The sequence below is a fragment of the Salmo trutta genome, chromosome 28 (genome assembly GCF_901001165.1).
Source record: "Salmo trutta chromosome 28, fSalTru1.1, whole genome shotgun sequence".
Classification (NCBI taxonomy): domain Eukaryota; kingdom Metazoa; phylum Chordata; class Actinopteri; order Salmoniformes; family Salmonidae; genus Salmo; species Salmo trutta.
The window spans coordinates 10140861-10167459 of record NC_042984.1 but is presented as its reverse complement, the minus strand read 5'-3'; the positions used below and the strand labels follow the sequence as shown (position 1 = coordinate 10167459).

Genomic DNA, 26599 nt, shown 5'->3' with positions numbered 1-26599 from the left:
TCAGTTGCGCCACCTGCTGGCGGGGCATTGTAGTGTAAGGGTCCAATAACAGAGACTGATGTACTCCTTTAATATAGTGAACAAAAATATAAACGCAACATGTAAAGTGTTGGTCCCATGTTTCATGAGCTGAAATAAAAGATCCAAGACATTTTCCATACGCACAACATTTTTATTTCTCTCCAATTTTGTGCACAAATTTGTTTACATCCCTGTTAGTGAGCATTTCTCCATTGCCAAGATAATCCATCCAACTGACAGTGGCATATCAATAACCTGATTAAACAACATGATCATTACACAGGTGCACCTTATGCTAGGGACCCCCCAACGTTGTTTTAGAGAATTTGACAGTATGTCCAACTGACCACGTGTAACCACACCAGCCCAGGACCTCCACATCCAGCTTCTTCACCTGCGGGATCATTTAGCAGAGGCTTTTATCCAACACGACTTAGTCATGTGTGCATGCATTTTACATATGTGTGGTCACAGGAATCAAACCTACTATCCTTGCGTTGCAACCACTATGCTCTACCAACTGAGCTAAAGAGAACCATTCTGTATGTGAAGTCTCATTCACCAGCTTGCCAGTGCCACTTTTCGGTATCTGCAGGAGAACAATGTCAGTCACACGCTGGAAATACACCAGAACAACACAGCCATTTGGCACATATTTGCTGTTGAATTAAATGGGCAAATGAAATAGTCACAATCCCCCTGGATTATTTATGACCCCATACTATACAGGCCAACACATTGATTTATGAATATCACCAAAGAGGAGTTTATGACACCCTAAAGCACGTGTCAAACATTCCACTGGAGGGGGGCTGAGTGTCTGCTGGTTTAGCTCCATCCTTGTACTTGACTGATTAAATAAGGTCACTAATTAGTAAGGAACTCTTCTTCTGCGATGGGGTTTAACGGCAGTTGTTATCCAATAACTCTCCTCACCTGGTTGTATATGTCCTAATTGAAAGGGGAAAAAACAACCCGCAGACAGAGACCCTCCGTGGAATGAGTTTGACACCGCTGCCTTAAAGCCTATAGACTCCAGTGTAACCAAATGTGCGAATTTCCATGGCAGGTTGAACGTCCAGGGGCGCTCTGCTGAGAGATAGGTGGCTGTACAGAGAAAGTTGACACTAGGCTGGTAACTACCTGTTAGCAAGAACTCATTAAAAGTTTGATGTCCCGAGGTACTGTAGCTAGCCAGCCACCAGAAGACGCTGCAAACTTTCAATGCAGACTATTGGATGGATTACACCACAGTATTGACAGATGAATTAGCAACATTCAGAGAGCTAAAGTTAGCTTTCTAGCTAACGCTAAGCCAACTAGCTAACTGTTAGCAAACAACTAATTGAATCAAGTGGTTATGGACACGGCGTAACGTTAGTAACTTTACACCTCACCCACGCAGTGTTTGGAAAAGCAAGCAACGCTGTTGATAAAGGTAAGAATGGATTTACAAAGGCAGGCTAGTGATAACCCAAACTGTTAGTTAGCTACCATGTTACGTTAGCTTAACTAACTCATGTTCCCCAAAACAAAAACTAAGTTATTCGGGAGCTTGCGTTCTGCAACTGGGCCTCTAGCATAGCTATCTATCTGTACTATAAACTAAAACACGTTTAGGATTATTGCTTCCACGTAGCTAGTTAGCTACTGTATAGTTAAAATACTGTTTAACTTTTTTGTTATTCTGCTTTTTTTTTAATGCATGTCTTGAGGTATGGAATTGCATGTAATTTGTTATTCATTCCAACGTTACCTACCTGTCATGATTTTAACACAGGCTAATCATTAGACACTTATCTCACACTGACCCAATAGCAGATTACGGTGATGTAATTTATAGATCAGCAGGTAAGGGTGCTGAGATGTTCTTTACCATCTGGCCATCAGATTTGCCACCAACGCTTCTTATAGGAGACATCACTGCATAATGTCCACATCACTGGCCGTCTCTGTATAGTATACCCGGCGCAAGATCCACTGGTTGATGCTTATAAAACATTTACGTAAAATATCATACAAACGATCATAAGAGAAATTAATTAAATAATTTTTTTTTTTTTTTTTTTTTTTGCATTAAACTAATTCTAATCAGTTTTCAACAGGCTCAGAAGCCTGTGAGGGCGGGACATCTAGCGACAATAGTCCTTGTAGTGCTTCTGCCGCAGACCCCAAAACTTATCGGCTGCAGATATGATACCCGACTAATTAAACACGTGTGCTGTACAATTCATTACTGTGGCTATAAATGCCACTTTCACAATTAGTGTATCCAGATCACTCCATTGATTTAACACTAGCAACTGGTTGCCATGCATCCACTGGCATATCTTCAACACTGTTGTCTCTTGCCCCTTTGACTCTCTTCACCGCCTCCACATAGGAGATCCGCTGATCCTTGACCTCCTTCACCCTAACAGGGCGCTCAAGGAAGTCTGGAGTATGATCCCCACCACAGTTACATTTTCCATTCGCAGATTCTTCTGTTCTTCAACACATTTAACCAAAACAAGGCTGCTTCTAGTCACCTTGATTGAATCCACCTTTCCCACTGCTTTCTTCACAGTCCTGAATATTACAAATGGATTTCCCAAATTAAACTCCTTGTCTAGAAAACGCTACCCAATAAGAAATGCGTTATTGGACCGGCCCTTGTCTTCTACAACTTATGCTTGTTTTGTTCCATTCTTTTGTTTTCACTTTTCCATTAATTATCACAAACTTAATTTGCCTCACTTTCAGATTCAAGCACAGTCACCATTTACTCCTCCTTCGATATCATGGCGGTATGCAAACAATCATTTTAAGTGCATGTCGCCACCTACTATGCTGGAATGTATGATCAATCATTATCTGCCCAATTCTGTACTACTATGAAAATAAAAAAACATAACAAATCCCTAATAACTTCTAACAAATGCTGCACTATGTCGTCGTCCTCCCCCCACACAATTACAACACTTAACCTTCACATTGCTCCCACATTCACTGTACATCTTCACTTCCACACATGTTTAGTGCCATGTTTGTGTTGCTGCCATGCTATGTTGTCTTCCGTCTCTTTATGTATTGTCGTGGTGTCTCTTATTGTGATGCGTGTCTTTATTTATTTATCCCATCCCCACAGGAAGCTTTTTGCCTCTTGGTAGGCCTTCATTGTAAATAAGAATTTGTTCTTAATTAACTTTCCTAGTTAAAGGTAATATAAAAATAGGCACCAAAACTGAAAACTGTCTGAAACATGGAGGGACTACCAGGACGTTTGGGGGGGGCAAAATGTTTTGCTACACTTTGGCTTAAAGAACACTACCTGGGTTTCGTTTTGAGATAGGCCTATATGGGGTTGATGTTGAATAATTACCCGGTTCGTCACATGAATAGGAATCATGACAGACGGGGAAGAAGCGCTTTAGCAGCCTGACCAGAAGGCAAGGAGACATGGATGGGTTACAGCAGCTACCTTCCTCTGAGCACCTTGAACAGGTGAATTGGGAGACTAGGCCTGGGGCTAACAGCACAGGCACATTGCCCCTGTGTGGCCCAAACTCTACACAGACCTTGGACACAGCAGCTGATATCATATGGACTGCACAGGAGGTAGAGGTAGTGGCCTCTGACTTTGGAGACCTGCTGGGGGTTGGGGAGGGCAGTGGGGTGGCGAGGTCGAGGTCCCCCATCTTGAGGGGATCATGGAATGGGACTGGCAGCCAACAGAATGAAGGAGGGGAAAAGGACAGACTGGAGAAGGTGAAGACCAGCCACAGCAGACAAGACAGTCCAGCTGCTGCTACCAACTATACAGGTAAGAGTAAATGAAATGCATGTCTTTGGTTATATTCAAAATAAGACGTAAAGCCTTACGGGAGGTGATATGCTTCATTGTAATATTTTGGACTTATATAGTGAATACAGTGCATTCTGAAAGTATTCAGACCCATTTACTTTTTCCACATTTTGTTACGTTAGCTTTATTCTAAACTGGATTAAATTGTTTTTTTTGTCAGCAATCTACACACAGTGTGAAATTTGTGCAAATTTTTACAAAATAAATGGACATTTTACATAAGTATTAAGACCTTTACTCGGTACCTTGTTGAAGCACCTTTGGCAGCAATTACAGCATCGAGTATTCTTTGATGACGCTAAAAGCTTGGCACACCTGTATTTGGGGAGTTTCTCCCATTCTTCTCTGCAGATCCTGTCAAAGTCTGTCAGGTTCAGTGGCGATTTGAGTAAATCTTGGTGGGGATAAAAAAAAAAGTGGTATACATGCCAGCAGAGCCACTACACAACACACCATTAAACAATACATTAATTGCACAATAACGGTGACGGTGACAAACGGTGCCCACAAACTGTTAGGGCCTTCATAAAGCTGTCCTAACAGCAGTCCCAACACCTTGCCACTGCTATACTTGGCTATCAGCGGAGCCTTGTCTGGCAGCATAACAGTTCATTCAGCCTCATTTACTGCCTTTAAAAAAAACACATGCTTAAATGTGGTTTCTACTGACAAATGAGATGTATAACCTATGGCATAAGGGGACAACAAGCGGATAAGAGGCAATCTGTAATTTAGATTAAGACATTGAGCGAGCTAGGACGGACTTAGTCAATATAACTACTTGTTTAGCACTTTTGAAATGTACAGCGACAGAGTTCAAGACATGGGCCGTTCTTATAGTGTACTCCCTGTACACAAAGTCAGAACCTTAGGATAAACAAAGGGGGAATATAAGTAGACAGTGAGAGCTCTTATAATATTTGTTGATTACATTTCTCTAAAACAGGCTATAGGCTACAAGTGCACCATCAAGATAGAACAGTAGGTGAATTAAGGTGAAAATAGACACATTTATTAGGGTGAGGCACATCGAATGCAGTTTAGGTCTTTGCGTGTCAAATGACACTGTGTTAAATAAGCTTTTAATTAGACACGTCAAATAGGACTTCTATTATAGAATGTTGTGTGTGCTGAATTTGCACGTGCAAGCCAAGCGTCGCCACTACTATCAGTAGCGCTGTCAAAGCTGTGCAACAAGTCTGCAAACAATCACACACCGGCTACGAACGATGTGTTTACAATACCGCGTTGGTGAAAATAGACCAAATTATTAGGGTGAGGCACATGGGCTATTAACAGCTTACTACACAACATACAGTTAGTATTACTTTCTTAGCTACAGTACATTTACATTTAAGTCATTTAGCAGACGCTCTTATCCAGAGCGACTTACAAATTGGTGCATTCACCTTATGATATCCAGTGGAACAACCACTTTACAATAGTGCATCTACATCTTTTAAGGGGGGGGGGGGGGGGGGTTAGAAGGATTACTTTATCCTATCCCAGGTATTCCTTAAAGAGGTGGGGTTTCAGGTGTCTCCGGAAGGTGGTGATTGACTCCGCTGTCCTGGCGTCGTGAGGGAGCTTGTTCCACCATTGGGGTGCCAGAGCAGAGAACAGTTTTGACTGGGCTGAGCATATCTCCCTTGCATATGCTGTGGAAATTCTTACACAGGGACACACAAAGTCAATCTTAAATGAATCATTGTTTATTGTCAGCGTGCTGGAGACGTTCCAACTCAATGCACCATAGTACACATGTAAATCAGGAGCTCTCCCTGGGCAGACCCAGCAGTTGTCTTATATACAGCTATACACAGACAAGTTATATTTGCATAATTAATTAATCATTACCGTTTTCTTTCATTCATGTGACCGACCAATACCTCACAAGGCTTCTTTCTCTCTAAGCTGAGACCTTGAAACTGAGTTTGTTCGTTCTCAAAACAAGGTCTGGGCGTACTACCAAACTGCAGCTACTGATAAGAGGATTTGTTCAGTCAACCACTTGCATGAACACAGAAATGAGTTATAAGATAAGAAAAGCACAAACATAAAAAATTCCCATTACACACATTACATCATTTATGCAGCAGCATAATGTTACAAGACATTTTTGACACTTAAACAGACACTTAACAGGAAGGTGGAGTGGCGTTCCTGTGTGGGCAAATCTTGTCATCACTTTATCAAAGTCTGGGATTCTCTGGATTTATGGTGGGAACTCGGAATAAGGTCCACACAGCCACTCCACTGAATAGCAGGCTAGTGGTTGCTTTGCAATGCTTGCAGTTAGCCACTGATTCCTTCCAAACCACTCATTGTTGAATTTGCGATATACTACATGTTGTGTAATGTTTCTGGCCGATGAGCACCGATACATTTTATCTATAATTTCTCTTCATATGACAAGGATTTTAAAAGGATTTGGCCTGTAGATTGTCGACTTGATTCATGATGATGACTGCTAGCTAAGATTTTGAAAATATGATGGTGACATGATCAGTCCAATCAAAGCTGCTGTAGATATACTGTGATTTGACTTTTTTTTTTAATGGCCAATGACCTTGAGCCTTTTTGGATGGGCACTTCTAATGTTCAATGTCTACCCTTACTAAAGACTTAGACTTGTTAGACTTAGACTTGGCCTGTGACGTAGTGTCTCCATGAGTGACAGAACACTGAGCCAATCAAGGTGCAATGCGCCTATTTCCTGCTGTCTTGCCCCACCACCACAGAAAGCACTGAGCTAGGCTGAAACACCTTCATTTTGGAGCTGCCTTACTCAAACAAACAGGGTCCTTTTTATTTTGTTATGCAGCTTTATTAACTCGATATACAGTTGAAGTCGGAAGTTTACATACACCTTGCTCTTGTTCTGGGATTGATTTGCACTTTTCGCATCTGATCTCTAGGAGACAGAACGTATGAATCAGACTTGTGGAGGTCTACAATTTTTTTTCGGATGTCCTGGCTGATTTCTTTTGATTTTTCCATGATGTCAAGCGAAGAGGCACTGAGTTTGAAGGTAGGCCTTGAAATACATCCACAGGTACACCTCCAATTGACTCAAATGAGGTCAGTTAGCCTATCAGAAGTCTCTAAAGCCATGACATAATTTTCTGGATTTTTCCAAGCTGTTTAAAGGCGCAGCCAATTTAGAGTATGTCAACTTCTGACCCACTGGACTTGTGATACACTGAAATAATCTGTCTGTAAACAATTGTTGTAAAAATTACGTGTCATGCACAAAGTAGATGTCCTCCTTACCAACTTGCCAAAACTATAGTTTGTTAACAAGAAATTTGTGGAGTGGTTGAAAAATGTGTTTTAATGACTCCAACCTAAGTGTATGTAAACTTCTGACTTCAACTGTGTGTGTATATGTGTGTGTGTGTGTGTGTGTGTGTATATATATATATATATTTATTTTTTTACTTTGTTTGCAAACTGATATGTGACACGTATTAATCCCAAATATATATATATATTTATATATATTTGGGATTAATACGTGTCACATATCAGTTTGCAAACAAAGTAAAAAAATAAATATATATATATATATATATATATACACTGCTCAAAAAAATAAAGGGAACACTTAAACAACACATCCTAGATCTGAATGAAAGAAATACTCTTATTAAATACTTTTTTCTTTACATAGTTGAATGTGCTGACAACAAAATCACACAAAAAGAATCAATGGTAATCCAATTTATCAACCCATGGAGGTCTGGATTTGGAGTCACACTCAAAATTAAAGTGGAAAACCACACTACAGACTGATCCAACTTTGATGTAATGTCCTTAAAACAAGTCAAAATGAGGCTCAGTAGTGTGTGTGTGGCCTCCAAGTGCCTGTATGACCTCCCTACAACGCCTGGGCATGCTCCTGATGAGGTAGCAGATGGTCTCCTGTGGGATCTCCTCCCAGACCTGGACTAAAGCGGACCTGGAGCGAGACATGATGTCCCAGATGTGCTCAATTGGATTCAGGTCTGGGGAACGGGCGGGCCAGTCCATAGCATCAATGCCTTCCTCTTGCAGGAACTGCTGACACACTCCAGCCACATGAGTTCTAGCCTTGTCTTGCATTAGGAGGAACCCAGGGCCAACCGCACCAGCATATGGTCTCACAAGGGGTCTGAGGATCTCATCTCGGTACCTAATGGCAGTCAGGCTACCTCTGGCGAGCACATGGAGGGCTGTGCGGCCCCCCAAAGAAATGCCACCCCACACCATGACTGACCCACCGCCAGACCGGTCATGCTGGAGGATGTTGCAGGCAGCAGAACGTTCTCCACGGCGTCTCCAGACTCTGTCACGTCTGTCACACGTGCTCAGTGTGAACCTGCTTTCATCTGTGAAGAGCACAGGGCGCCAGTGGCGAATTTGCCAATCTTGGTGTTCTCTGGCAAATGCCAAACGTCCTGCACGTGTTGGGCTGTAAGCACAACCCCCACCTGTGGACGTCGGGCCCTCATACCACCCTCATGGAGTCTGTTTCTGACCGTTTGAGCAGACACATGCACATTTGTGGCCTGCTGGAGGTCATTTTGCAGGGCTCTGGCAGTGATCCTCCTGCTCCTCCTTGCACAAAGGCGGAGGTAGCGGTCCTGCTGCTGGGTTGTTGCCCTCCTACGGCCTCCTCCACGTCTCCTGATGTACTGGCCTGTCTCCTGGTAGCGCCTCCATGCTCTGGACACTACGCTGACAGACACAGCAAACCTTCTTGCCACAGCTCACATTGATGTGCCATCCTGGATGAGCTGCACTACCTGAGCCACTTGTGTGGGTTGTAGACTCCGTCTCATGCTACCACTAGAGTGAAAGCACCGCCAGCATTCAAAAGTGACCAAAACATCAGCCAGGAAGCATAGGAACTGAAAGTGGTCTGTGGTCACCAGCTGCTGAACCACTCCTTTATTGGGGGTGTCTTGCTAATTGCCTATAATTTCCACCTGTTGTCTATTCCATTTGCACAACAGCATGTGAAATGTATTGTCCATCAGTGTTCCTTCCTAAGTGGACAGTTTGATTTCACAGAAGTGTGATTGACTTGGAGTTACATTGTGTTGTTTAAGTGTTCCCTTTATTTTTTTAGAGCAGTATATTTATTTTTTTATTTTTTACTTTGTTTGCAAACTGATATGTGACACGTATTAATCCCAAAATAACATGCGACATAGGCAAGCCCCAATATTTTTTTCATTTTTATTCCTCATCAATTTACACAGAATACCCCATAATATTTTTACATTTTATTTATTTTTTGCAAAAAATGTGGGGCTCGCCACTGGCCAGGTTGGATGGGGAACATCGCTGCACAGCTATTTTCAGGTCTCTCCAGAGATGTTCAAGTCTTGGCTCTGGCTGGGCCACTCAAGGACATTCAGAGACTTGTCCCGAAGCCACTCCTACATTGTCTTGGCTGTGTGCTTAGGGTCATTGTCTTGTTGGAAGGTGAACCTTCGCCCCAGTCTGAGGTCCTGAGCGTTCTGGAGGAGGTTTTCATCAAGGATCTCTCAGTACTATGCTCTGTTTATCTTTCCCTTGATCCTGACTAGTCTCCCAGTCCCTGCCTCTGAAAAACATCCCCACCGAATGATGCTGCCGCCATGCTTCACCGTAGGGATGGTGCCAGGTTTCCTCCAGATGTGACGCTTGGCATTCGGGCCAAAAAGTAGGATCTTGGTTTCATCAGACCAGAGAATCTTGTTTCCCATGGTCTGAGAGTCCTTTATGTGCCTTTTGGCAAACTCCAAGTGAGCTGTCATGTGCCTTTTCCTGAGGAGTGGCTTCCACCTGGACACTCTACCATAAAGGCCTGAGTGCTGCAGAGATGGTTGTCCTTCTGGAAGGTTCTCCCATCTCCACAGAGGACTCTGGAGTGCTGTCAGTCACCATCTGGGTCTTGGTCACCTACCTGACAAAGGCTCTTCTCCCCCGATTGCTCAGTTTGGCTGGGCGGCCAGCTCTTTGAAGAGTCTTGGTGTTTCCAAACTAATTCCCTTTAAGATTGGAGGCCATTGTTTTCTTGAGGACCTTCAATGCTGCAGAAATGTTTTAGTACCCTTACCCAGATCTGTGCCTCGACACAACCCTGTCTCGGAGCTCCACGGACAATTCCTTCCACCTCATGGCTTGGTTTTTGCTTTGACATGCAAATAAGGTATTTCTGTTTTTAATTTCGTATAAGTTAGCAAACATTTCTCGACCTGTTTTTGCTTTGTCATTTTGGGGTATTGTGTGTAGCTTGAAAAAATATATATTTTATCAATTTTAGAAAAAGGTTGTAACGTAACACAATTTGGAAAAAGTCAAGGTGTCTGAATACTTTCCGAATGCCCTGTACATCAGCAGACCAGAGCATATGGGTACGGCCTGGTCCCAGATCAGTTTGAGCTCTCGTGCAAACTCATTGTCGTTGGCACAAACAGATCTGGGTTGAGGTGAGGGGGATACGAGTCTGAACAAGAATGGTCTATTATTCGTTGTGGTGATTGCGTGCTCCGATGGGTGTTGTCTCTCTGTGTGTCATGCCTGTCTCACACCATCTCTGTGTTGTCTCGCTCTGTGTGTCAGACCTGTCTCACACGTCGTCTCCCTTGCTGTCAGAGCAGTTGCATCTGGGCCGGGACGAGGCCACGGGCCCTGCGATCAACGTTGAGTGTAGGGTCTGTGCTGACAAAGCTTCAGGGTTTCACTACGGTGTGCATGCCTGCGAGGGCTGCAAGGTGAGAGAGATTCTGTCAGTCTACCATTGGGTCTTCATCAGAAAACATTGCCTAATGTTCTTAGGTCTTAAATATTGAATGTTTTGATATGGCTACTAACATCCTCAACCAGACCCTAGCTTGAGTTTAGTTTTTGTCCTGTGCGGCAGCATTCCAGCTATTTCAAGTTAGTTAACCTGAAACTCAAGTTCAATGACCACCTCTGTCTGTCTGTATCATGTGGTCCAGGGCTTCTTCCGACGGACTATTCGGTTGAAGCTGGAGTATGAGCGCTGTGAGAGAGCCTGTAAGATCCTGAACAAAAACCGTAATAAGTGCCAATACTGTCGCTTCCAGAAGTGCCTAGCCCTGGGCATGTCACATGATGGTGAGAGAGGACTGAAACTGGTGGAAGTTTTCAATATGCTTTAAGAGCTGCTTAATGTAACAATTTCATTACCTAGTTACTGGTATTTCAATATTCTCAATACGTCGTTTTTTCTCAGGCAGATTTACTTACATTTACACAGGCATCATTTGGGTTATATAGATCAACATTGACTGTTTAAAATAAAAAATCATACTTCAATACTAATGCTATCCGGTCTGTTTCCCCAGCGATCCGGTATGGGCGTATGCCGGAAGCTGAGAAGAAGCTGATGGCTGGCCTGCTAGCTGAGGAGCTGGATGCCCAACACCATGGAGGCTTGGACCTGAAGACCCTGGCTAAACAGGTGTACCAAGCCTACCTGAAGAACCTCATCATGACCAAGAAGAAGGCCCGCAATATCCTCACTGGCAAGACCAGCTGCACATCGGTAAAATCCAATAACAATTTCTTTGTAACGTGCGGAATACAACTGGTGTAGACTTGCTTGCTTACGAGCCCTTCCAAACAATGCAGAGTTTAAAAATAAAATAGTAACACGAGAAATAAAATACACATAAATGGAGCTATATCCAGGGAGTACCAGATCAATGTGCAGAGCTATTTGAGGTAGATATGTACATGAAGGAAGGGTGACATAACTAGGCATCAGGATAGAGAAGAGTCAAATAAAAAACGAATAGCAGCAGCAGCATATGAGTGTAAAAGTGTGTGTAATGCATGAGTTTGTTGTGTCGGTATGCGTGCATATGTAGTGTGTGTGCGTAGGGTCAGTGCGATAGTTGGTGTACCAATTAATTGACAATTTGGCAGCCTAATGGCTTGGGGGTATAAGCTGTCACGGAGCTTGTTGGTCCTAGAGGGGATGCTTCAGTACCGTTTGCCAGACGGTGGCAGAGTGAACAGTCTATGGCTTGGGTGGCTGGCGTCTTTGGCAATTTTTTTTGCCTTCTTCTGAGACCATATGATATAGAGATCCTGGATGGCAGGAAGTCCGCACCACCCTCTGTAGCACTTTGCAAACAAGGGCGGTGCATTTGCCATACCAAGTAGTGACGCAGCCGGTGAAGATGCTCTCGATGGTGCAGCTGTATAACTTTTTGAGGATCCAAGGGCTCATTCCAAATCTTTTCAGCCTCTTGAGAGTTAAGAGGAGCTGCCATCCACTCTTCACGACTGTTCATGATCCAGTTGCAGAGGGAGGAGTTCAGTCCCAGAGTCCCTAGCTTGATGAGCTTGGAGGGTACTATGGCGTTGAACGCTGAGCTGTAGTTTATGAACAACATTCTCAGTTATTTCAAATCAAATTTCATTGGTCACATACACATTAGTAGATGTTAATGCGAGTGTAGCGAAATACTTGTGCTTCTCGTTCTGACAGTGCCGTAATATCTAACATTCACAACGACTACCTTATATACACACAAATGTAAAGGGATGAATAAATCAAATGTATTTATATAGCCCTTCTTACATCAGCTGATATCTCAAAGTGCTGTACAGAAACCCAGCCTAAAACCCCAAACAGCAAGCAATGCAGGTGTAGAAGCACGGTGGCTAGGGAAAAACTCCCTAGAAAGGCCAAAACCTAGAGAGGAACCAGGCTAAGAGGGGTGGCCAGTCCTCTTCTGGCTGTGCCGGGTGGAGATTATAACAGCACATGGCCAAGATGTTCAAATGTTCATAAATGACCAGCATGGTCAAATAATAATAATCACAGTAGTTGTCGAGGGTGCAACAAGTCAGCACCTCAGGAGTAAATGTCAGTTGGCTTTTCATAGCCGATCATTCAGAGTATCTCTACCGCTCCTGCTGTCTCTCTAGAGTTGAAAACAGCAGGTGTGGGACAGGGGGAACGTCCGGTGAACAGGTCAGGGTTCCATAGCCGCAGGCAGAACAGTTGAAACTGGAGCAGCAGCACGGCCAGGTGGACTGGGGACAGCAAGGAGTCATCATGCCAGGTAGTCCTGAGGCATGGTCCTAGGGCTCAGGTCCTCTGAGAAAGAAAGAATTAGAGAGAGCATACTTAAATTCACACAGGACACCGGATAAGACAGGAGAAATACTCCAGATATAACAGACTGACCCTAGCCCCCCGACACATAAACTACTGCAGCATAAATTCTGGAGGCTGAGACAGGAGGGGTCAGGAGACACTGTGGCCCCATCCGATGATACCCCTGGACAGGGCCAAACAGGCAGGATATAACCCCACCCACTTTGCCAAAGCACAGCCTCCACACCACTAGAGGGATACTTCAACCACCAACATCCCATCCTGAGACAAGGCCGAGTATAGCCCACAAAGATCTCCGCCACGGAGAGAGAATATGTACATATAAATATATGGCTAAGCGATGGCCATGCTGCATAGGCAAGATTTTTTTCTTTTTTTTTTCACCTTTATTTAACCAGGTAGGCTAGTTGAGACCCAATAGATGGTATAGAATAGAGTATATACATATGAGATGAGTAATGTAGGATATGTAAATCTTATTAAATTGCCGTTATTTAAAGTGACTAGTGTGGAAGGACCACCAGAGGGCAGGCTGGGCTCACGGATAGTAGCCCAACAAGGCATGTGAGACCAGGTAACCAGAGTCAATTAAGCACAGCTGACGGTACTAATGAGATATTCTCTTTCCCCTACAAGAGAGAGGATGGAACCAGCAAGAAGGGGAGAAGATAAACTATCTTTGGAGAATGGCTACGGAGAGAGAGGTGCTATCCATGAAGAGCCATTAAGACGGTGATGAATATGTGATTGTTGTTATAGTTTGAAGATAATCGTAATGTGATCCTGTGTCATCTAAAGAAGATGTATGTTGTTCCTTTGGAGATTCTCATTGACTGTGTTGGAGTGTTTGTATTGTCAGAAATCCCTCAATAGAGAACTGTGTTGAATCAAGAAAACCTACTCTGGACTCGTTTATTCCACCTTTCCACTTTAGAGTGACACCAAATGACTTGGTCCGCTCACACTAGTGATACCTTTTTTATTAAATCCATTTATTAAAGTGGCCATAGATTTGAGTCTGTATGTAGGTGATGGCTGTTTAACAGTCTGATGGCCTTGAGATAGAAGCTGTTTTTCAGTCTCTCGGTCCTAGCTTTGATGCACCTCTACTGACATTGCCTTCTGGATGATAGCGGGGTGAACAGGCAATGGCTTGGGTGGTTGTTGTCCTTGATGATCTTTTTGGCCTTCCTGTGACATTGGGTGCTGTAGGTGTCCTGGAGGGCAGGTAGTTTTCTCCCGGTGATGCGTTGTGCAGACCGCACTACCCTTTGAAGAGCCTTGCGGTTGAGGGCGGAGCAGTTGCTATACCAGGCGTGGATACAGCCCGACAGGATGCTCTCGATTATGCATCTGTAAAAGTTTGAGGGTTTTAGGTGACAAGCCAAATTTCTTAACCCTCCTGAGGTTGAAGAGGCGCTGTTGTGCCTTTTTCACCACATTGTCTGTGTGGGTGGACCATTTCAGTTTGTCCGTGATGTGTACTCCGAGGGCCCTCACCTCCTCCCTGTAGGCCGTCTCGTCGTTGTTGGTAATCAAGCCTACCACTGTAGTGTCGTCTGCAAACTTGATGATTTGAGTTGGAGGCGTGCATGGCCACTCATGGGTGGACAGGAGAGGGCTGAGAATGCAGCCTTGCGGGGCCCCAGTGTTGAGGATCAGCGGGGTGGAGATGTTTTCTACCCTCACCACCTGGAGGTGGCCCGTCAAAGTCCAGGACCCAGTTGCACAGGCCGGGTTGAGACCCAGGGTCTCGAGCTTGGCGGGTACTATGGTGTTAAATGAGCTGTAGTCAATGAACAGCATTCTTACATAGGTATTCCTCTTGTCTAGATGGGCTAGGGCAGTGTGATGGCGATTGCGTCGTCTGTGGACCTATTGGGGCGGTAAGCAAATTGGAGTGGGTCTAGGGTGTCAGGTATGGTGGAGGTGATATGGTCCTTGACTAGTCTCTCAAAGCACTTCATGATGACAGAAGTGAGTGCTATGGGGCGATAGTCATTTAGTTCAGTTACCTTAGATTTCTTGGGAACAGGAGAAATGGTGGCCATCTTGAAGCATGTGGGGACAACAGACTGGGATAGGGATTGGTTGAATATGTCCGTAAACACACCAGCCAGGTGGTCTGCGCATGCTCTGAGGACACGTCTAGGGATGCCGTCTGGGCCGGCAGCCTTGCGAGGGTTAACACGTTTAAATGTTTTACTCACGTTGGCCATGGTGAAGGAGAGTCCACAGGCTTTGGTAGCGGGCTGTGTCAGTGGCACTGTATTGTCCTCAAAGCGAGCAAAGAACTTGTTTAATTTGTCTGGGAGCAAGACTTTGATGTCCGCGACGGGGTTGATTTTCTTTCTGTAATCCGTGATTGACTGTAGACCCTGCCACATGTGTCTCGTGTTTTGAGCCGTTGAATTGCGACTCTACTTTTTCTCAATACTGACGCTTTGCTTGTTTGATTGCCTTGTGGAGGGAATAGCTACACTGTTTGTATTCGGTCATGTTTCCAGTCGCCTTGCCATGATTTGAAAGCGGTGGTTTGTGCTTTCAGCTTTGTGCGAATGCTGCCATCAATCCACAGTTTCTGGTTAGGGAAGGTTTTAATAGTCACAGTGGGTACAACATCACCGATGCACTCGCTAATTAACTCGCTCACATAGTCAGCGTATACGTCAATGTTGTTGTCTGACGCTACCTGGAACATATCCATGTGATCGACGCAATCTTGAAGCGTGGAATCTGATTGGTCAGACCATGGTTGGATAGACCTGAGCATGGGCGTTTCCTGTTTTAGTTTCTGTCTATAGGCTGGGAGCAACAAAATGGAGTCATGGTCAGATTTGCCGAAGGGAGGGCGGGGGAGGGCTTTGTATACATTGCGGAAGTTAGAGTAGCAATGGTCCAGAATGCTACCAGCTCGTGTCGCGCATACGATATGCTGATAGAATTTAGGAAGCCTTGTTCTCAGATTAGCTTTGTTAAAATCCCCAGATACAATAAATGCAGCCTCAGGATGTATGGTTTCCAGTTTACACAGTGAAGTGAGTCCAGTGAAGTTCTTTCAGGGCTGTCGAGGTATCTGCTTGGGGGGCGATATACACGGCTGTGACTGTAATTTCTTCTCTTGGTAGATAATGCGGTCTGCATTTGATTGTGAGGAATTCTAGGTCAGGTGATCAAAAGGACTTGAGTTCCTGTATGTTGCTATGATTACACCATGAGTCATTAATCATAACTCATACACACTCGCCCTTCTTCTTACCAGAGAGATGGTTGTTTCTGTCGGTGCGATGCGGGAAGGAACCGGGTGGCTGTACCGACTCTGACAACATATCCAGCGTGAGCCATGTTTCCATGAAACAGAGAATGTTACAATCTCTGATGTCTCTCTGGAATGCAACCCTTGCCCTAATTTCATCCACCTTGTTGTCTAGACATTGGCGAGTAATATGCTCGGAAGTGGTGGATGGTGTGCTCGCCTTCTAAGTCTGACCAGTAGGCCGCTCCGCCTGCCTCTCCTCCGGTGACCGCGTTGTTTTGGGTCGGCCTCTGGGATAAGATCACGTGTCGGGGTAGAGGTCCGAACAAAGGATCCACTTCGGGAAAGTCGTATTCCTGGTCGTAATGTTTTTAAATTGACGTAGCTTTTATACCCAATAGTTATTCTCGGGTGTATGTAATAACACTTAAGATTTTCTGGGCTAGCAATGTAAGAAAGAAATAATACATAAAAAAAAAACAAATTACTGCATAGTTTCCTATGCACCTGTTGTCCAGGTGTGAGAGGGCAGTGTGAAGTGCAATTGCGTTATCTGTGGATCTGCTGGGGGGGTATGCGAATTGGAGTGGGTCTGGGAGGATGGTGTTGATGTGTGTCATGACCAGCCTTTCAAAGCACTTCATAATTAAAGATGAGTGCTACAGGGCGATAGTCATTTAGGCAGGTTATCTTAAATCTCTTGGCAACAGGGATAATGGTGGTCAGCTTGAAACATGTTGGGATTACAGACTGGGACAAGGAGATATTTATAATATGTCAATGGGTATTGGGAATGCCTCCGGTTAGGCGTTAGAACACACTGAGCTTTCATGAGGCGGAAGACTTTTCTGGTTGCACGTCGGTACAAGCAGAACCAGTAGAGTGCCTTCAGAAAGTATTCACACCACCTTGACTTATTCCACATTTTGTTTCTCTCACCCATCTACACACAATTTCCCCATAAAGACAAAGTGAGAACATGTTTTTAGACATTTTTGTCATTTATTGAACATTTAAATACATAAATCTAATTTACCTAAGTATTCACACCCCTGGGTCAATACTTTGTAGAAGCTGCTATTGGCAGTGATTACAGCTTTGAGACATCTTCGGTATGTATGTATCAGCTTTGCAAATCTGGATTTGGGAATTTTCTTCCCTGCAGAATTTCTAAATCTCATTTAAATTGGATGGGGGGCGGTGGTCAACAGCATTCTTCAAGTTTTTCCACATATTTTCAATGGGATTCAAGTCGGCTTTGGCTGGGCCACTCATGGACTTTCACATTCTTGTTCTGAAGCCATTCCAGCTTTGATTTGGCTTTATGCTTGGGGTCATTGTCCTGTTGGAATGTAAGTCTTCGCCCTAGTCTAAGGTCGTGTGCACTCTGAAGCAGGTTCTCATCAAGGATTTGGCTCCATTCATTGTTCCTTCTATCCTTTCCAGTCTCCCTGCCGCTGACAAGCATCCCCATAGCATGATGCTGCCCCCACCATGGGGATGCTGTTAGGGTTCTGGTTTTCTCCAGACATAACTCCTTGGCCTGAATGCAAAGCACTAAGTTCTTGTGTCATTAGATCACAGTATCTTTTGCCTTATGCTCTGAGTCTTTCACATGCGTTTTTGCAAATTCCAGGTATGATGTTGTGCCTTTTTCTCAGTAGTGGCTTCTGTCTGGCCGCTCTCCCATAAAGCCCAGATTGGTTAAGTGCTGTAGAGACTGTTGTCCTTCTGGCAGGTTCACCCATCTTAGTGGTCATTGGGTTCTTGGTCACCTCCCTGACCGAGGTTCTTCCTCGTTTGGTCGGCCGGCCAGCTCTAGGCAGTCTGATTAGTTCCATATTTTTTTCCCCCAATGATGGAGACCACTGTGCTCTTGGAAACTTTCAACACTCTAGAAATTGTTTTATACTCTTCCCCAGATATGCCTCATCACAATTATCTCAGAGATCTACGGACAGTTCCTTAGAGCAGAAACTATAACTAGTTTTATGGCAGACTACAACCTATTGGTGTTATTCAGCCATCTACTGTAGGAGTAATGAACGAAAATAAAAAATATACAAATCTGTCATTCATTGCCAACTGTTGGAGCGTATATAGACAGGTGTGATTTTCTAATTCATGTCCAAACAATTGAATTGGCCACAGGTGGACTCCAATGAAGTTGTAGTGACATCTCAAGGATGATTTTTGAAAACAGGAGCTTAATTTTGAGTCTCAAGGGGGAAAAAATTGAATATATTTGTAATACATTTGTAGTGACTGGGTGTATTGAAAGACCATCCAAAGTGTAATAACTTCACCATGCTCAAAAGGATATTCAATGTTTTTTTACTTTTACCCATCTACCGATAGGTGCTCTTTGAAAGGCATTGGAAAACCTCCCTGGTCTATGGTGGAAGCTGTGTTTTGACAGGGATGAGGGTACAGGGATGAGGTAGTCATTCAAAAATCATGTTAAACACTTATTGCACACAGTGAGTCCATGCAATTTACAGTATGACTTGTTAAGCACATTTTTACTTGTGAACTTTATTTAGGCTTGTCATAACAAAGGGGTTGAATATTTATTGACTTAAGACATTTCAGCTGTTCATTTTTAATTAATTTGTACATTTTTAGAAAAAACATAATTCCACTTTGTCATTATGGGGTATTGTGTGTAGGCCAGTGACGAATCATCTCAATGTAATCCCTTTTAAAATCAGACTGTAACACAACAGAATGTGGCACTGTATATGTTTATGGTCACAACTCACAACAACCTCTGAGTTTTAATGAGGGGGAAGGCTTTTATGGTTGCACCAATCTAGATGAATGTTACTAGTAACCTCATGGAAAGGTTTAGTGGCTGATTTTTAAAAGGGTATTTGTAGAGTAGTCTGCCTCATCAGTCTGTTTTCATAATGATTTTAACTTGACATGAACACTTACTGTACATATAGATGTTTTTGTTTATCCCGAGACATAATAAGAGCAAGCTGAAGTTATTTCATTTTTTATTAAAATGTTTTAAAATAAGAGGTGGAAGAACATTTAAGGATGACTGCTTTCTCTCTGTCCCCTCAGACATTTGTGATCCATGATGTGGACACCCTGTGGCAGGCAGAGCGTGGTCTAGTGTGGAACCAGTTAGTCCCGGGCGCGCCCCTCACGAAGGAGATCGGGGTACACGTGTTCTTCCGCTGTCAGTGCACAACGGTGGAGACTGTACGGGAGCTCACGGAGTTTGCCAAGAGAATCCCAGGGTTTGTGGATCTCTTCCTTAACGACCAGGTACGGCACGGAGATAAAGATATACATAGGGCGGCAGGTAGCCTAGTGTTTAGAGCGTTGGCCTAGTAACCGAAAGGTTGCAAGATCGAATCCCCGAGCTGACAAGGTAAAAATGTCGTTCTGCCCCGAAAAAGGCACTGTTCCTAGGACATCATTGAAAATAAGAATTTGTTCTTAAATAAAGGTTAAACATTTTTTATATATTATGTATAGTACCAGTCAAAAGTTTGGACACACCTACTCATTCCATGGTTTTTCTTTATTTTTTACTCTTTTCTACATTGAATAATAGTGACGATATCACAACTATGAAATAACACGTGGAATCATGTACTAACCAAAAAGTGTTAACGTCATTTACATTACATTTACATTTAAGTCATTTAGCAGACGCTCTTATCCAGAGCGACTTACAAATTGGTGCATTCACCTTATGATATCCAGTGGAACAACCACTTTACAATAGTGCATCTAAATCTTTTAAGGGGGGGGGGGGTTAGAAGGATTACTTTATCCTATCCCAGGTATTCCTTAAAGAGGTGGGGTTTCAGGTGTCTCCGGAAGGTGGTGATAGACTCCGCTGTCCTGGCGTCGTGAGGGAGCTTGTTCCACCATTGGGGTGCCAGAGCAGCGAACAGTTTTGACTGGGCTGAGCGGGAACTGTGCTTCCTCAGAGGTAGGGAGTCGAGCAGGCCAGAGGTGGATGAACGCAGTGCCCTTGTTTGGGTGTAGGGCCTGATCAGAGCCTGAAGGTACGGAGGTGCCGTTCCCCTCACAGCTCCGTAGGCAAGCACCATGGTCTTGTAGCGGATGCGAGCTTCAACTGGAAGCCAGTGGAGAGAGCGGAGGAGCGGGGTGACGTGAGAGAACTTGGGAAGGTTGAACACCAGACGGGCTGCGGCGTTCTGGATGAGTTGTAGGGGTTTAATGGCACAGGCAGGGAGCCCAGCCAACAGCGAGTTGCAGTAATCCAGACGGGAGATGACAAGTGCCTGGATTAGGACCTGCGCCGCTTCCTGTGTGAGGCAGGGTCGTACTCTGCGAATGTTGTAGAGCATGAACCTACAGGATCGGGTCACCGCCTTGATGTTAGTGGAGAACGACAGGGTGTTGTCCAGGATCACGCCGAGGTTCTTGCACTCTGGGAGGAGGACACAAGGGAGTTGTCAACCGTGATGGCGAGATCATGGAACGGGCAGTCCTTCCCCGGGAGGAAGAGCAGCTCCGTCTTGCTGAGGTTCAGCTTGAGGTGGTGATCCGTCATCCACACTGATATGTCTGCCAAACATGCAGAGATGCGATTCGCCACCTGGTTATCAGAAGGGGGAAAGGAGAAGATTAATTGTGTGTCGTCTGCATAGCAATGATGGGAGAGACCATGTGAGGATATGACAGAGCCAAGTGACTTGGTGTATAGCGAGAATAGGAGAGGGCCTAGAACAGAGCCCTGGGGGACACCAGTGGTGAGAGCACGTGGTGCGGAGACAGATTCTCGCCACGCCACCTGGTAGGAGCGACCTGTCAGGTAGGACACAATCCAAGCGTGGGCCGCGCCGGAGATGCCCAACTCGGAGAGGGTGGAGAGGAGTAATATACGTCAAAATATATTTGAGATTCTTCAAAGTAGCCACCCTTTGCCTTGATGACAGCTTTGCACAGCATTCTCTCAACCAGCTTCATGAGGTAGTCACCTGGAATGCATTTCAATTAACAGGTGTATCTTGTTTAAAAGTTAATTTGTGGAATTTCTTTCCTTAATGCGTTTGAGCCAATCAGTTGTGTTGTGACAAGGTAGGGGTGGTATACAGAAGATAGAGCTATTTGGTAAAAGACCAAGTCCTTATTATGGCAAGAACAGTTCAAATAAGCAAAGAAAAATTACAGTCCGTCATTACTTTAAGACATAAAATCAGTCAATGCGGAAAATTTCTTAAAGTGCAGTTGTAAAAACCATCAAGCGCTATGTTGAAACTGGCTATCAATTAAACCCAGAGTTACCTCTGCTGCAGAGAATACGTTCATTAGAGTTACCAGCCTCAGAAATTGCAGCCCAAATAAATGCTTCAGAGTTCAAGTAACAAACATCTCAAAATCAACTGTTCAGAGGAGACTGTGTGAATCAGGCCTTCATGGTCAAATTGCTACAAAGAAACAAACCATTACTAAAGGACACCGTTAAGAAGAGACTTGTTTGGGACAAGAAACACGAGCAATGGATATTAGTGGAAATCTGTCCTTTGGTCTGATGAGTCCAAATTTGAGAATTTTGGTTCCATCCACCTTGTCTTTGTGAGATGCCGAGTAGGTGAACGGATGATCTCTGCATGTGTGGTTCCCACCGTCAAGCATGGAGGAGGAGGTGGTGTGTTGGTGCTTTGCTGGTGACACTGTCAGTGACTTATTTAGAATTCAAGGCACACTTAACCAGCATGGCTACCACGACATTCTGCAGCGATACGCCATCCCATCTGGTTTGCGCTTAGTGGGACTATCATCTTGTTTTTCAACAGGACAATTTGACCAAGAAGGAGTGTGATGGAGTGCTGCATCAGATGACCTGTCCTCCACAATCACTAGAACTCAACCCAATTGAGATGGTTTGGGATGAGTTGGACCGCAGAGTGAAGGAAAAGCAGCCAACAAGTGCTCAGCATATGTGGGAACTCCATCAAGACTGTTGGAAAAGCATTCCAGTGGAGGCTGGTTGAGAGAATGCCAAGAGTGTGCAAAGGTTGGCTACTTTGAAGAATCTCAAATATAATTTATAGTTGAATACTTTATTTGGGGGGGGGGGTTACTACATGATTCCATATGTGTTATTTTATAGTTTTGATGTCTTCACTATTATTCTACAATGTAGAAAATAGTAATTCAAAAAATAAACATTACATGAGAAGGTGTCCAAACTTTTGACTGGTACTGTATATCTTTCTATGGTGTGGCATGAGCTGTGTTCAAATACCCATACTACATACTTAATGAGTGTATATACTACATACCATATACTATTAGTTCATTCTAGTATACTGTAAACGAACAGTATCATTTCAGTTGAGCGTACTAGAGCTTGGCCTGCGTACAGTTGATGCTGTTGCTATGCAACCTCTTGTTAGCGTAAATTCAATCTGGAGTGCAAGAGTGTGCTCTGGTCGTTCGTCCAGAGCGTTGTCAGATTGTCCCTTTGTGAATTCATGTCCATTTTCTGAAGAATTGCATTATGGGCCCTAAAAGCACAGAAATAGTAGCTGTGTTCGAATACTCATACCACAAATAGATGAAAACAGAGTAGAACATCTTTGCTCATACTAACCATACTATTTGTGATGTAAATTTAGTATATATGTAACTGATGTGAAATGGCTAGTTAGTTAGCAGTGGTGCGCGCTAATAGCGTTTCAATCGGGTGACGTCACTCACTCTGAGACCTGAAGTAGTTGTTCCCCTTGCTCTGCAAGGGCCGCGGCTTTTGTGGCGCGATGGGTAACGATGCTTCGAGGGTGACTGTTGCCTGTGTGCAGAGGGTCCCTGGTTCAAGCCCAGGTTGGGGCGAGGAGAGGGACGGAAGCTATACTGTTACATATAGTATGCTTATTGGTCATAGTATGGATACAGTTAGTATGTCAAAAGTTCCCGGATGTTGTACTACATTCGCCAAAATACCAAATATACAAGCAGTGGACACTATTTCCGTGGCTTTTAGGGCCCTTAATGCAGTTCTTCCGACAATGGGCGTGGCTTCACAACGTGTTCACATTTGAAGAAAATGGCGTAAAATATTCAGCTGAAGTCCGAGAGCGGATACAAATTAATTTAACTAATTATGACAGATGTTAAGCAATGTAATGACTTTTCAAATAAGTTACACTTCGTTTTGCTGACAATTTGTTAGTTACGCCATCCTTACGAACCGCATATCATTACAGCAGTATGTACCAGTATGTTAGCTAGCTGCCTAATGTTAGTTGGCTACTAATACATCGAACTTGCCAGTATATTAACTATATGCTATCAAACTACCCAACGTTTATTGATTTGATTATCCTCGTTATTCTTAGCTTAGCTAAATGGTATAGTTGTTGTGCGTTCTCAATGGACATTGTAATTTGGGTGATTTCGTAAGTTTCGTAAGTTTGCTCTGTCTATCTAACGTTACTCCAATTTCAGATCTCTCTCGACTGAGTGTGCCAGAGAGCAGAATAACTTGCATTTACGAACGTTCAACACCAGTTGAATATGGCCGGTGTCAGTAAACGTCGGCAAAAAGTGTAATTAAATTGTTGCCAGCAGCACAGTTAGTCAACAATGCTCTGGATAACATGAACACAGCCTAACCAGCTCTGCTAGGGAGAGTAAAATGGTCAGAGTGAGTTGTTCTCTCATTGTGTCTGGAAGTAGCTAGCAAGCTAGCCTACTTTAGCCAGTTAGCTTGATTGCTTGACTGCCGTTTTGAGGTCAGAACGCTTGGATCAACCCTACTCTTCAGCCAGAGCGTCCAGTGTACGCTCTGAATTTATGAACTGACAATCTGACAACGCTCAATTTACGAACACCCAGAGCACACACTGCGCGGTCTCTGGCACTCTAGATTGAATTTACAAACACACCCAAAGTCGTAAGATGTCTAGCTCGCTTGTTATGCTAACAAGCTAGCAAGAGGTTGCCTTACAACAGCATCAACTTCCGGTACAGAGGCGACGCGCTAGTACTCTCAACTGAAACAATACAGTTCGTTTACAGTATTATAAAATGAACTAGTAGTATCAGTATGGGTATTCAAACACAGCTAGTGTCCACTGCGACCTGTATGCTCTCGTTGGCTGGCCCTAGCTTCATACTCATCGCCAAACCCACTGGCTCCAGGTCATCTATAAGTCTTGGCTAGGTAAAGCTCCGCCTTATCTCAGCTCACTGGTCACCATAGCAGCACCCACCCGTAGCACGTGCTCCAGCAGGTATATTTCACTGGTCATCCCCAAAGCCAACACTTCCTTTGGCCGCCTTTCCTTCCAGTTCTCTGCTGCCAATGACTGGAACGAATTGCAAAATTTGATGAAGTTGGAAACTTATCTCCCTCACTAACTTTAAGCATCAGCTATCTGAGCATCTTACCGATCGCTGCAGCTGTACACAGCCAGTCTGTAAATAGCCCATCCAACTACCTACCTCATCCCCATCTTGTTTTTATTTACCTTTTTGCTCTTTTGCAAACAAGTATTTCTACTTATTTGCAAAAGTAGCTCAGTTGGTAGAGCATGGTGTTTGCAACACCAGGGTTGTGGGTTCGATTCCCACGGGGGGGAATGGAATGGAATGTATGAAATGTATGAAATGTATGCATTCACTACTGTAAGTCGCTCTGGATAAGAGCGTCTGCTAAAATGACGTAAAATAAATAAAAATTAAAAATACTTGCACATCTCACTCCAGTGTTTGCTAAATTATAATTACTTCGCTGCAGTGGCCTATTTATTGCCTTACCTCCTTACGCCATTTGCACACACTGTATATAGACTTTTTTACTATTGTGTTATTGACTGTACGTTTGTTGTAACTCTGTTGTTTGTGTTGCTTTGCTTTCTTGGCCAGGTCGCAGTTGTAAATGAGAACTTGTTCTCAACTGGCCTACCTGGTGAATTTTTTTTTAATAATTTTTTTTAATTTATTTAAAAGCTAGCTCCAACTAAAAAAAAGCACACAATTTCTTTGGCACATACTGTATGATTTGAAAAACCCTCATATGGATTGACAGTTTGCTTACGTGTTTGCCCATCTTCTTCAGATGAAGGGAGAGAAAATGCTCAAATAATGTAAAAAGAATTTGCTCGTCTGCCTCAGGTAACACTGCTGAAGTATGGCGTCCACGAGGCCATCTTCGCCATGCTGCCCTCCCTCATGAACAAAGATGGCCTCCTTGTGGCCAACGGGAAGGGCTTTGTGACCCGGGAGTTCCTGAGGAGCCTACGTAAACCCTTCAGTGAGATCATGGAGCCCAAGTTTGAGTTTGCTGTGAAGTTCAATTCTCTGGAGCTGGATGACAGTGACCTGGCTCTGTTCGTGGCCGCTATCATCCTGTGTGGAGGTATGGTTTACTTCTGTAGGAGTAGTAACTCTGGAACTAGTACTGTTCTGCCCTGATAACCCTGACCTTAATGTTGTTCGTAGCTGCTATCATCCTGTGTGGAGGTATGGTTTACTTCTGTAGGAGTAGTAACTCTGGAACTAGTACTGTTCTGCCCTGATAACCCTGACCTTAATGTTGTTCGTAGCTGCTATCATCCTGTGTGGAGTAGAGGGGAGCTCTTTCTCAATTCATCTTTCCCTAGATTCCTGGTATCCTCTCTCCTCGCCTACTCAAAACAGATTGGAGAGAAAGGTCAGAGGGGAGGGAACTTGACCTTTTTCTTCCAATATGGTTGAGAAGATATGATGCGAGGAATAGCGGAAAGGTTGTGCTGTTAGTTGGTAACTTTCACGTCTGTGGTCTACCCATCTAACTATTCTCTATCCATCTGCAGACCGTCCAGGGCTGATGAACGTGAAGCAGGTTGAACAGAGTCAGGACTGTATTCTCCAGGCCTTGGACCTGCACCTTAAGGCAAACCACCAGGACTCCCTCTATGTCTTCCCCAAGCTGCTGAACAAGATGGCCGACCTCAGACAGCTGGTCACAGAGAACGCCTTGCTGGTGCAGAAGATCAAGAAGACCGAATCTGAGATCTCTCTGCACCCACTACTACAGGAGATTTATAAGGACATGTACTGACTGGACCGGACTAAACCTGTACTGACTGGAATAAAACGGACTGGACTGGATTGAAACAGATCAGACATGTACTGACTGGAATAAACAGGACTAGCACTTGCTGCACCTGCTATGGCAGGAGAACTACAAGGACATGTACTGGTCACCTCAAAAGTAGTGCACTATATAGGAAATAGGGGGCCATTTTGGACGCACGATGAGTCTGAGCCCTCGCTGCACACTTTACTACAGCAGATCTATAAATGTATGTACTGACTGGATTAGATAGGAACTGGACTAAACCAGATTAAACTGGACCAGACCGGA

At 44.0% G+C, this 26599-nt stretch overlaps 1 protein-coding gene across 4 annotated transcripts; it reads left to right on the top strand.

Annotated features, from left to right (window-relative positions):
• Positions 1-378: 378 nt before the first annotated feature.
• On the top strand, positions 379-26599 carry LOC115165438 (peroxisome proliferator-activated receptor delta). 4 transcript variants are annotated; one of them, XM_029718544.1, is made up of 8 exons: positions 379-1459; positions 3403-3823; positions 10460-10611; positions 10840-10978; positions 11209-11408; positions 19324-19530; positions 25366-25609; positions 26046-26599. In XM_029718544.1, exons 2-8 carry the CDS (start codon positions 3460-3462, stop codon positions 26291-26293), a joined length of 1554 nt encoding a protein of 517 aa, XP_029574404.1. In that variant the 5' UTR covers positions 379-1459; positions 3403-3459; the 3' UTR covers positions 26294-26599. The 4 variants fall into 4 exon arrangements, with proteins under 4 accessions (XP_029574404.1, XP_029574403.1, XP_029574405.1 ...); XM_029718543.1 differs by having other exon boundaries at positions 2764-3823; XM_029718546.1 differs by lacking the exons at positions 379-1459; positions 10460-10611 and having other exon boundaries at positions 3739-3823.

What these genes read in the sequence shown, in the direction of transcription:
- LOC115165438 (XM_029718544.1), top strand. Translation starts at nt 3,460, where the DNA reads ATGGATGGGTTACAGCAGCTACCTTCCTCTGAGCACCTTGAACAGGTG. An exon ending in ATCTCTTCCTTAACGACCAG is followed by an intron (nt 19,531 to 25,365) that starts GTACGGCACGGA and finishes CGTCTGCCTCAG; the next exon opens with GTAACACTGCTGAAGTATGG. An exon ending in CGCTATCATCCTGTGTGGAG is followed by an intron (nt 25,610 to 26,045) that starts GTATGGTTTACT and finishes ATCCATCTGCAG; the next exon opens with ACCGTCCAGGGCTGATGAAC.